Source organism: Osmia lignaria, chromosome 8 (assembly GCF_051020975.1).
Source record: "Osmia lignaria lignaria isolate PbOS001 chromosome 8, iyOsmLign1, whole genome shotgun sequence".
In the NCBI taxonomy this organism is placed as follows: Eukaryota; Metazoa; Arthropoda; class Insecta; order Hymenoptera; family Megachilidae; genus Osmia; species Osmia lignaria.
The window spans coordinates 12,160,426-12,170,140 of NC_135039.1; the positions used below are offsets into that span (position 1 = coordinate 12,160,426).

General features: G+C 34.2%; 3 protein-coding genes across 8 annotated transcripts; 1 reads left to right on the plus strand and 2 right to left on the minus strand.

Moving 5' to 3' along the window:
- The first annotated feature begins 50 nt into the window (after positions 1-50).
- On the plus strand, positions 51-2,449 carry Sec61alpha (SEC61 translocon subunit alpha). The gene is made up of 8 exons (XM_034329343.2): positions 51-208; positions 406-473; positions 658-723; positions 801-1,011; positions 1,085-1,342; positions 1,419-1,585; positions 1,657-2,046; positions 2,114-2,449. Exons 1-8 carry the CDS (start codon positions 202-204, stop codon positions 2,375-2,377), a joined length of 1,431 nt encoding a protein of 476 aa, XP_034185234.1. The 5' UTR covers positions 51-201; the 3' UTR covers positions 2,378-2,449.
- Positions 2,450-3,654: 1,205 nt separating this feature from the next.
- On the minus strand, positions 3,655-8,185 carry omd (integrator complex subunit 5 omd). 2 transcript variants are annotated; one of them, XM_034329342.2, is made up of 11 exons: positions 7,629-8,178; positions 7,431-7,560; positions 6,960-7,369; positions 6,745-6,880; positions 6,017-6,686; positions 5,706-5,953; positions 5,431-5,636; positions 5,222-5,368; positions 5,021-5,161; positions 4,362-4,622; positions 3,655-3,942 (listed from the first exon to the last, which is right to left on the minus strand). In XM_034329342.2, exons 1-11 carry the CDS (start codon positions 7,848-7,850, stop codon positions 3,721-3,723), a joined length of 2,793 nt encoding a protein of 930 aa, XP_034185233.1. In that variant the 5' UTR covers positions 7,851-8,178; the 3' UTR covers positions 3,655-3,720. The 2 variants fall into 2 exon arrangements, with proteins under 2 accessions (XP_034185233.1, XP_076545628.1); XM_076689513.1 differs by lacking the exon at positions 3,655-3,942 and having other exon boundaries at positions 3,950-4,622; positions 7,629-8,185.
- Positions 8,186-8,653: 468 nt separating this feature from the next.
- On the minus strand, positions 8,654-9,687 carry LOC117606638 (protein anon-73B1). 5 transcript variants are annotated; one of them, XM_034329346.2, is made up of 3 exons: positions 9,394-9,668; positions 9,008-9,180; positions 8,654-8,939 (listed from the first exon to the last, which is right to left on the minus strand). In XM_034329346.2, exons 2-3 carry the CDS (start codon positions 9,176-9,178, stop codon positions 8,841-8,843), a joined length of 270 nt encoding a protein of 89 aa, XP_034185237.1. In that variant the 5' UTR covers positions 9,179-9,180; positions 9,394-9,668; the 3' UTR covers positions 8,654-8,840. The 5 variants fall into 5 exon arrangements, with proteins under 5 accessions (XP_034185237.1, XP_034185239.1, XP_034185240.1 ...); XM_034329348.2 differs by lacking the exon at positions 9,394-9,668 and adding an exon at positions 9,300-9,378; XM_034329349.2 differs by lacking the exon at positions 9,394-9,668 and adding an exon at positions 9,330-9,350.
- Between the last annotated feature and the right edge of the window lie 28 nt (positions 9,688-9,715).

Sequence of the window (9,715 nt, forward strand, 5' to 3'; positions counted from 1 at the left end):
CACGTGACAGTGGCATATTGATACGTGTCGACGAAAGGAGCCACGACTCGCTACAGTCCAGTAGTCAGTCGGGGTATATGCTGTTGAGTTTATTCGGATTGTTGCTTTCATTCAGTATCCTGACGGTATTGTTAATTTCAGAGTCAGTGAAAAGCGTCGCATTGTCGTAATTTCATCGAATAATTATATCTCGGATCGAAAATGGGGTGTAAGTACATTGTTTCCTGTCAGTAATTCAAAAATATTTTATTTACGGTTATACTCACCCCGATTAACCATCACCGTAACCTCTTGATTTTCTTTCTCTCAAAACATATTGTTTCTTTAATCAAATTTCTAATATCATTATTTTCATGTTTCCCTTTTGCCGATGAAATAATTAATGTATTTTTAAACATTTTTCAGTCAAATTTCTAGAGGTAATAAAACCGTTTTGCAGTATACTACCGGAAATAGAGAAGCCGGAACGAAAAGTAAGTTTGCGCTGATCTATTTTTATTTTCATATTATATTTACAATTTTACTAACATATTTCATGATATTTTAAGCTTTTTGAGAAACCTTCATTGTTTGCCATCTGTCCATCACTTAAATTCAGAATTACTCTGAAGTTTTATAATTGTTTCAATAATTTAATCATATGTATATTTTTTACAGATTCAGTTCAGAGAAAAAGTATTATGGACTGCAATTACGTTATTTATCTTCTTAGTATGCTGTCAGGTAAGGTCTACTTTGGGTAACTTCAATATTTTACATCCAATCTCTTCGATTAATTATATTTCACCTTATTTTTATAGATCCCTCTGTTTGGCATTATGTCCTCTGATAGCGCTGATCCTTTCTATTGGATCAGAGTTATACTCGCGTCGAACAGAGGTACCCTTATGGAATTGGGAATTTCTCCCATTGTTACGTCCGGTCTCATTATGCAATTGTTAAGCGGTACAAAGATTATCGAAGTTGGCGATACCCCAAAAGACAGAGCACTCTTTAATGGCGCACAAAAATGTAAAGGCACTTTACACGTCTTAAAAGGGTTAACCTCACTTTTAGATTATTATTTATTCTTTGTTCTTTGTAGTATTCGGTATGGTGATCACCGTTGGCCAAGCCATTGTGTACGTAATGACTGGAATGTACGGTGATCCAACTGAAATTGGAGCTGGAGTTTGTTTGTTGATTATCATTCAGTTATTCGTTGCTGGATTGATCGTCTTATTATTGGATGAATTGCTCCAGAAAGGATACGGATTAGGAAGCGGTATCTCTCTTTTCATCGCTACCAATATTTGTGAAACAATAGTATGGAAAGCATTCTCTCCAGCCACTGTCAACACAGGTATGATTTTATACTCTAAAATTTGATCACCAGATTACACATGGTGTTATTTAATTGCTCACGTTAATGTATCTAGGACGTGGCACAGAATTCGAGGGTGCAGTAATTGCTCTGTTTCATTTGTTGGCCACAAGACAGGACAAAGTTCGAGCTCTACGCGAAGCATTCTACAGACAGAATCTTCCCAATCTCATGAATTTACTCGCTACAATTTTAGTATTTGCCATTGTAATTTACTTCCAGGTAATTTGATGCATATATTTGAATTGAAAAACGTTCCAAGAAAATTTTCATTAAAACACTTTTCTCAACAGGGCTTCCGCGTTGATCTGCCGATCAAATCCGCCAAATACAGAGGGCAATACAGCAGCTATCCTATTAAACTATTCTACACCAGCAATATTCCAATAATCCTTCAGTCCGCGCTGGTGTCGAACTTGTACGTGATCTCCCAAATGTTGGCCGTTAAATTTCAAGGGAACATCATCGTTAATCTGTTAGGAGTGTGGTCGGACATAGGCGGTGGTGGTCCAGCGCGGTCTTATCCCGTTGGAGGGCTGTGTTACTATTTATCCCCACCGGAATCTGTCGGGCACATCCTTCAGGATCCTATTCACGCTGTCCTTTACATTCTTTTCATGCTTGGCTCCTGCGCGTTCTTCTCGAAAATGTGGATCGAGGTTTCCGGTAGTTCAGCCAAAGCGGTTAGTATTTCACGTTACTTCCTTCTTTTTATTTTCTTTCAATTTTTTTAATCCCCGTATTTTTCAGGTCGCGAAACAATTGAAGGACCAACAAATGGTAATGAGAGGACACAGGGACAATTCCATGATCCATGAATTGAACAGATACATTCCAACCGCGGCGGCGTTTGGTGGACTGTGTATCGGTGCGTTATCGGTGCTAGCCGATTTCCTCGGTGCAATCGGATCAGGCACTGGTATCCTACTCGCCGTAACGATCATATACCAGTACTTCGAGATCTTTGTTAAGGAACAGAGTGAAATGGGTGGCATGAGCACGCTACTTTTCTAAATAAACTCTATGCGTATTAAGTCTATGCAAGTTGACTTTAAAGGTGAAGTTTTTTTGTTTTTTTTTTTTTTTTAATTCTGAAGAACTGAATAATAATTTATTGTAACATAAGTCTGTTAGACGCTGTCAGTACTGTTGATTACTCGACAGAGTAATCGAAGGTCTTCAACATGCAATCAAAGTGCAACAATTCTCTTCGTTTTTCATTGAAAACATAGATTGATATGCATACATATATATAGTTATATATATATGTGCGTGTGTGTTATGCGATAGTTTTTTTTTTCTTTTTTTTTTCTTGAAAAATTTTATTCAAATATGCCTGTCGTACATTCAATTGTATAACTATCGTCGGCGATTTTTGCAACTGTTAATTTTTATTTATGTGTCATGAAAAACAAAACCGTTTTTTATATATACATATATATATATATGAAACATTGAAAGCGATTCTACGCTGTGTCATTAATATTTCAAGACATTAAGTGTTGACACAGCGTAGAAATTCGCAGTTGACCATAATATATTAAATGCTCGGGTGTAAATACAGGCATTCAATGTTGCTCGAATGTGCTGGATTTACTTATAAGATATATCTTTCATACAACGAGCAGTGTACATAGGGAAAAAAAAAAAAGTAATTAAATATTTTCAACATTTTTTACTAGTGTTTTAGTACTCCAACCGATAATGGAGTCGTACGAGAGACTCTTGTAACGTACGATTATTAATCGTAACGTGTATAAATCGAACCATTGCATATTGTATAATCATTTCGTCAGGACGAGACACCCACCTAGGGTTATTCGTACAAAATCTACTTCGAACAGTGTTCGCTCATCATAGATATCATCATTCCTATATTGATAATGATACAAAGTAAACTGATACTTGTTTCTTGTATGTATTTAGGAAAATGTGTTTTTATAAAAATTAAAATTTATTATTTTTGTCTTTATTTCTCTCCTGATTCGACCTGCGTTATTTTCTGTTACAAAAATTGTTTGATAATTATGTTTATGATGAAGAATGTTTAGAAAAATTGTTATTTAAATATGTTCTAAAATGTTGATTATTGTTATACAATTTCACTGAAATTTAGACATATTAATCTATATACATATACATGAAATATTTAAAAGTTTATAACTTTTACAGTATTTAATAAATATCGTGGACGTGCGTTCCGTATGTGTAATTAAATAAACTAATTCAAAAAGCGTTCGTCGTGGGAAGAAATAAGCGCATAAATATTTCATTGAAACATTTCTTTAATATCAATATACAAAATTGTTATCACTCTATATACAGAAATATGTACAAATGAACGATTCGTTGATTGATTATTTGTTCTCGTTATAAAACAGGGTAGCATAAAGCGAGCCCAAGGTATGAATATTCGATAACAAAACCAAACGAAGGATTTCCGTGAATCTGCCGTTTGGAGCAGAGGTATCTGTGTCTCTCCATGCGATGTTAGCTCCTTCGCTACGGGTAAAAAGGGCCGGCGAAGGAACGTTTTCACGCATATAAGCCCACACGCATTCTTTCATTATAATATTTATCTGTACAGAAAAAATTATGCGATTATGGTTGACAATTTTAATGTAAATTAACACTTTGGTCGCCACACTTGATCACCCATATGTGGGTGATGCTTGAATTTCAATAGGAATCTATCATTCATATTATTAGGAATTCTTTGATTTACTTAACCTATTTGCTACCATGATCCCCAAATGGGGATTTGTATATATATTTTTTTTATCACTTGCAATAGGATTATATTAAATAAAATGTTAAATAAAAATTTGGCAGTTAATGGGTTAACTGGAAATACTGGTATTAGATACTTGAAATTATGGATAAAAATATAATGAAGTATTTTGAAGATCTGCGAAGGCAAAAGTAATACTAATGGAATTTTCAATGGTTCCATCGTGGCAATCAAAGTGTTAAGTGCTGTTTCATCGTAGAAAGGTACCTGATGCGGTTCCAAAACTGGCAAAATGTCTCTTATGCTTGCCAATGGGGGTGGTAGTAACTGGCCAAGTGCCATAACGCTTACAAGTGATACACCTTCTTCCGTGTTCCAATTAGCCATAACGGTAGCAGCAATGCCTCTTAATAAAACCGAACAATAGGCCAATGCCGGCCTGTACCAAGCAGTCAACTCCAACAATGTCCATAACAATGGGACATCTTTGAACGTTCGACGGATTTGCAAGTCTCTCTCTATAGTAACCTGACAATCATTAAAATTTTCATAAATATAGGTTTATCCAAATTGAAATAAAACACAAAGTATGTGATTTTTGTATGGTTTCTTTATTTTAATACAAAGTCTACTGTATGACATTAATTATTCAAATGTTTCATCCAATTTTCCATTAAATTTTCATAGAACTGGAATTCAATTTCATCAATGACGACTGTGGTTTTGTTTACCAGCTCCTCAATAGTCACTTTCCAAAAATCCCATATAAAATGTCTAATGGTATTAAATCACCTTTGGTGGCAATTGATGCCTCCTCGTGAAAAATTACTCGTCAAATTTGTCTTTCATAATTAGTGCCATAAAATAGACTTTGTATTGAAATAAAGAAACCAATTTGGATAACCTTATATTTTTATTAAATATACCTTTGTGAATTCTTCATCAGGCCAAGGTAGCCCATTGTACATAACGTCAGGTGAGACTAACTCGACCAACAGCAAACTGACCATTGTTAAAGCATCTAGGTTTACAGGATACCTCTCTGACTCCCGGTTATTACAACATGCCTACAAAATATAGGTAATAAATTGTAAAATATTCAATGATTGATCACCTGAAAGTTTTACCTTTATCACATCCATTAGTAATATTTTGTTCAGAGTGATGGTATCTTTGTCAAGAGAATTTTCTGGCGGCGGCCTTCGGGGACCATGGCCAATCACTCCAGCATGGAACACAGATGAATGTTTCTGAGCTAACATTGTGCTTGTCACCTAAATATGAAAATGATTTATACAATTCTTTGTCAGGGACAATTTTTCTACAAAAGCTTCACCTGTTTATGATTTTGGTGTAAAAGTAAAGTTTCCTCAAACTTCGGTTCAAACTTTTCCTTTGCTCCAAAACATTTAGCAGCATCATTGTTGATACCATGCCCTAAAAATTCTCTCAAAGCCAATACCCTGGCACAGGGCGAATAAGAAGTCAAATCCTTCAGTAAATGACAAACTATTCTTACTCCTTGCTGTTTCTTGGTAATATCTGGAAGATAAATATTCTATTAAACGTTTGCCTCAAAGGTTTTCAATGGAAAATTAATTCAGCTATTACCATTTTCTGCTATGCACAAAAAGAAATACTGAATGATGGCTCTTGTTAATTTTAATGTAAGCTCTATATTCGGTGCAAAATGATCTTTCTCGGGCATACTGAATAAATCTAACAATTTAGCGATATCATTTGCCAGATTAAAGTCACCTGTCTTCATCAGTAAAGCAGAGATTTGATACAAATTTAATTTGATAGCCTGTGAAATCATTTTTGACCTGAATATCGATGCTTTGTTTGATTTCTCCCATCTGTAAAGAAAATAAGTTACATTAATACATGGATATTATTTTGAAATTCTGTAATATGCTTACTTCAGAAGTATTGTAAGATTCTGGAAGAGTTGCCTTGTTTCTTGTTTCTCTATAACACTTTTATAATTTATTTCTCTGAGGGCTTGTTCTACCACCTGTGTAAAGTAACCATGACTGGCTAATGCATTTTCTGTTTCAGATTTAGTCGAAGAGAAAAGTACGATATTATTGGAAATAAGACGTATTAAAGCGGCCAGATGGAAAGTCGTTGCTGCTTTGACTAACACGTACGAGGCAGCTGATATCAATGTATTGGAATTTTGACTTCCAAGGAAGCACAACAATCTTACAGCTGTTTGGACTCGTAATGGATTTGGATTCAAAAGTAATGGTAATATTACTGGCAGTTCTTGTTTTATAGAATTTAATAAAGCGATATTTGCAGACTGTGGTCCATGTGTTCTTAAGAGCAAATCAATTTCTTGCAGTACCAATTCTAGAATTTCAGAGCACACGTTCTTCACACTTTGAGCTGCATTCACACTGTGATACCCAACGTTGCTTGTATTTAAAGTAGTATCTAATAAAATATTTATTATTTGAGATGCACCCTGTTCGCATCCTAATATCAGGTGAACAGTTAAGTCTATAAGAGCTTCCGGCTGATTATCAAAGTACTTGCACCAATCTGATGCAAATAATGCTAATTGAGGAATTATATCTGGTTTCACTGTAACAAGAAGATGGAATTATAATCTATATTAACGTTATAAAATTTGTTTGCTTACAGGTTTGTAGAACATCGCTGGTTATTGCTTTTAAAAGAGTCTGCGAGAGGGATGCTAGGTTCAGAAGAAATGGAACAGTGGCTAGTTTCTGCTTCTTGGTATCTTCATCGACATTCATATCTTCTTCTAAACTCCACTGAAATTTTAATTAATATCAATATTAATTTGAACTTTTTTCAGGTACTATAATGGGCATAGATGGAGCTTAATTTTACTTTGAAAAGATCCAACAGTGCTGTTCTGATATCTTGAAAGTGGCTGCCAGCTAAATGCCCCAAAATTCCAACCACTGAATTTAATTTAGGGTTTTTAATGTTGTGCTTATGATCCATTGTAAAAAAATCTTTTAGGCCGCATGATAATACTCTAGTGATAACCGTGTTTGGAAAACAACTTCCGACATGAGCAACTACCCAGTCAAAATGAGGGCTGTGCAATACGCTGGTGTCTAATAATGCTTTTATGCAAGACTCTGTGTCCGAGTGCATAAGACACTGAAGGCATTGAGCAGTAATATCGATCAGTGTCCGGGTAGCACGACAAGACATCCACTGTTGAAGGAAATCATTGATTCCAGCATTGACAGGTAAATTGCCACGTTTTGCATAATCCGAAGAGAGTTTACCTGTAATACAGTTATCACATGTTATAAAAAACTGATTTGAAGAAAGATAGAAACTGCATACCCAGTAGTTCCAACGACCATGCTGATATAATTGGTGCCCATGCTTCCGGATTTCCATTAATGAAGCTACTTAAAACGGTATGAATTTCTGCTATAATAGTCTCCTCGCATATTGTAAGATTTTGGTTCGTCTAAAAATTTAACGTACAATTCATCAATATATTTAAATAAGTTAGGTTATGTGCTTTATTGAGCTTACTTCAATTTGACGAACATGTTTCGTTACCGCAACGAAGAACACGTTGCAAAAATATTCAAGCACCGCGTCTCTTGCTGCTGGCACATTTCGAAGCAACGATAATGCTGTTCGAGTTACATCAAGGGTACTTGTGCTATGGGTTGGTCTAACAGCACCTGAAATGAATTTCCTAACCTCGGACAGTATATCTTGCGGCGATAATGTTCCCGTTGAATGTAACATGTTAATTTCGTTATTTAGTTAGTCAAATGATGTATGATCTTGAAAGTGTAATCACATTTTATGTTTGGTATTTGAGATTGAAAATAATTACGAGTTCTTGCTCCACCATTGCCACTTAGGGCGCAATATCATAATAAACGTTATCGTCATCGTTATAAGGATTATTAATAAGGATTATTACTATCGTTGTTATCATAATATATTACAAACATATAAAATTAAGAAGTATTGACATATTAGCATGGATCGCTACACGTGAAACGTTTTATCTTCACTTTCTATACAGTGATTATATACATAATTACATGGACTACAGATCAGTTCCTCTTTTATCACACCTCGTCCTGACAACAGAAAAAATAAAATTCAGACTCTCTTTGATCTTATTTGTTTAGAAATCAATCGGAATCAGCACAAGAGCAAAAATTATTACAATAATTGTTTCACAAACTTGTATTTTAAAAAGAGCGCTATAAATGAAATTTTTAAAATTCAATTCTAGCGCCATCTATCGGGAAACCGCTGAAACTAATCACCAAACTATTTCAGAAGCCTGCCGATAGATGGCGCTAGTATTGCATTATTATGAGTAAATTGTTGAGTAGTTTCAACTGCTTTGTATAAATGGCGCTAGGGTCGAATTTTTTAAATTTATCAAGTGTTTAAAATACAATTATTTCAATAATTTTTCGGTCTCCTGTTGACTTTGACTTATTTCTAAAAAGTAGAATCGAATAGAGCAGATAGCACCCATTCTCGAGACACAAATTACAGTTTCATTTTTATTTGAACCAAGAAGATATTTGTACAGATAATTTAACACATTCCTATTATTAAATATTAATAATGTTTAAACTGAAGAACAATATGTTTAATGAATTCTATAAAATGAGTTATCTTCCCCAGAGTATTTTACAATACTCTTCCATTACTTATTAAGGTAAAAATAGTAATTAGACTATTAACTTATATTAAAGTGTATAAAATAATTCAACGTCTTTTTTTCTTTTCTTGCTTTCTTGGTCTATGCGGTCTTCTTGGAGTAACCTGAGGACTATTTTCTGAGCACTCTACATCGCTTGGGTCATCCTGTAAGTAATTCATAACATGACTATAAGCTCTCAATAATCAGAAAATTTAATGATCTACATAAGAACCTTTAAAGCAGCCACATTATCAGAAGGGCCAGCTTGATAAACCACTATGGCCAATAAACATATAATTTGAAATACTGCACCAATATACAGACCAAATCTTAATAATTGATCAAATAGACTCTCTTCTGCTGGCAGTAAGAGCCGCTTCAATTGTGAATCTGCATCTGCCATTTCTAGACACAAAAGTCAATTATGTTAAGGAGAAATGTATCTCAAACAGCATTATATTGCTAAATGACAATATCTCTAATTATTATATTGCAAATGTTTTTGGATTATGGTAACGACGCACAAGATATCTCCTATTTAATAACTGTCATACATTTCTCTTAAAGACATTGTTTCTCTTTTAAAACATATGTTGTGTATACTTAGAAATCAATAACCTAAGCAATAGCAATTGTGGAATTTTCATATCGTATATACAGTCGTAACAAATACTACCAACTTTCTCAGTGACGTCTGTATCAATAATTATTTAAATATCAGTTAACTTCTATTCAGCTATTGACATAAAACTGACATTTACAAGGTCATCGAACGAAACAAACGAAACTGAATTGATTCGTTAAAAAACATGTCATACCACAATCGACGTAAAGTCAATTTTTTATTGTTATTGCCCTTTTTTACAATCGAGCAAAAAAGGACGAATATAACTACATTGACTTCACTTGAAGTTGGCAACAAAATATTCGTTCATATATT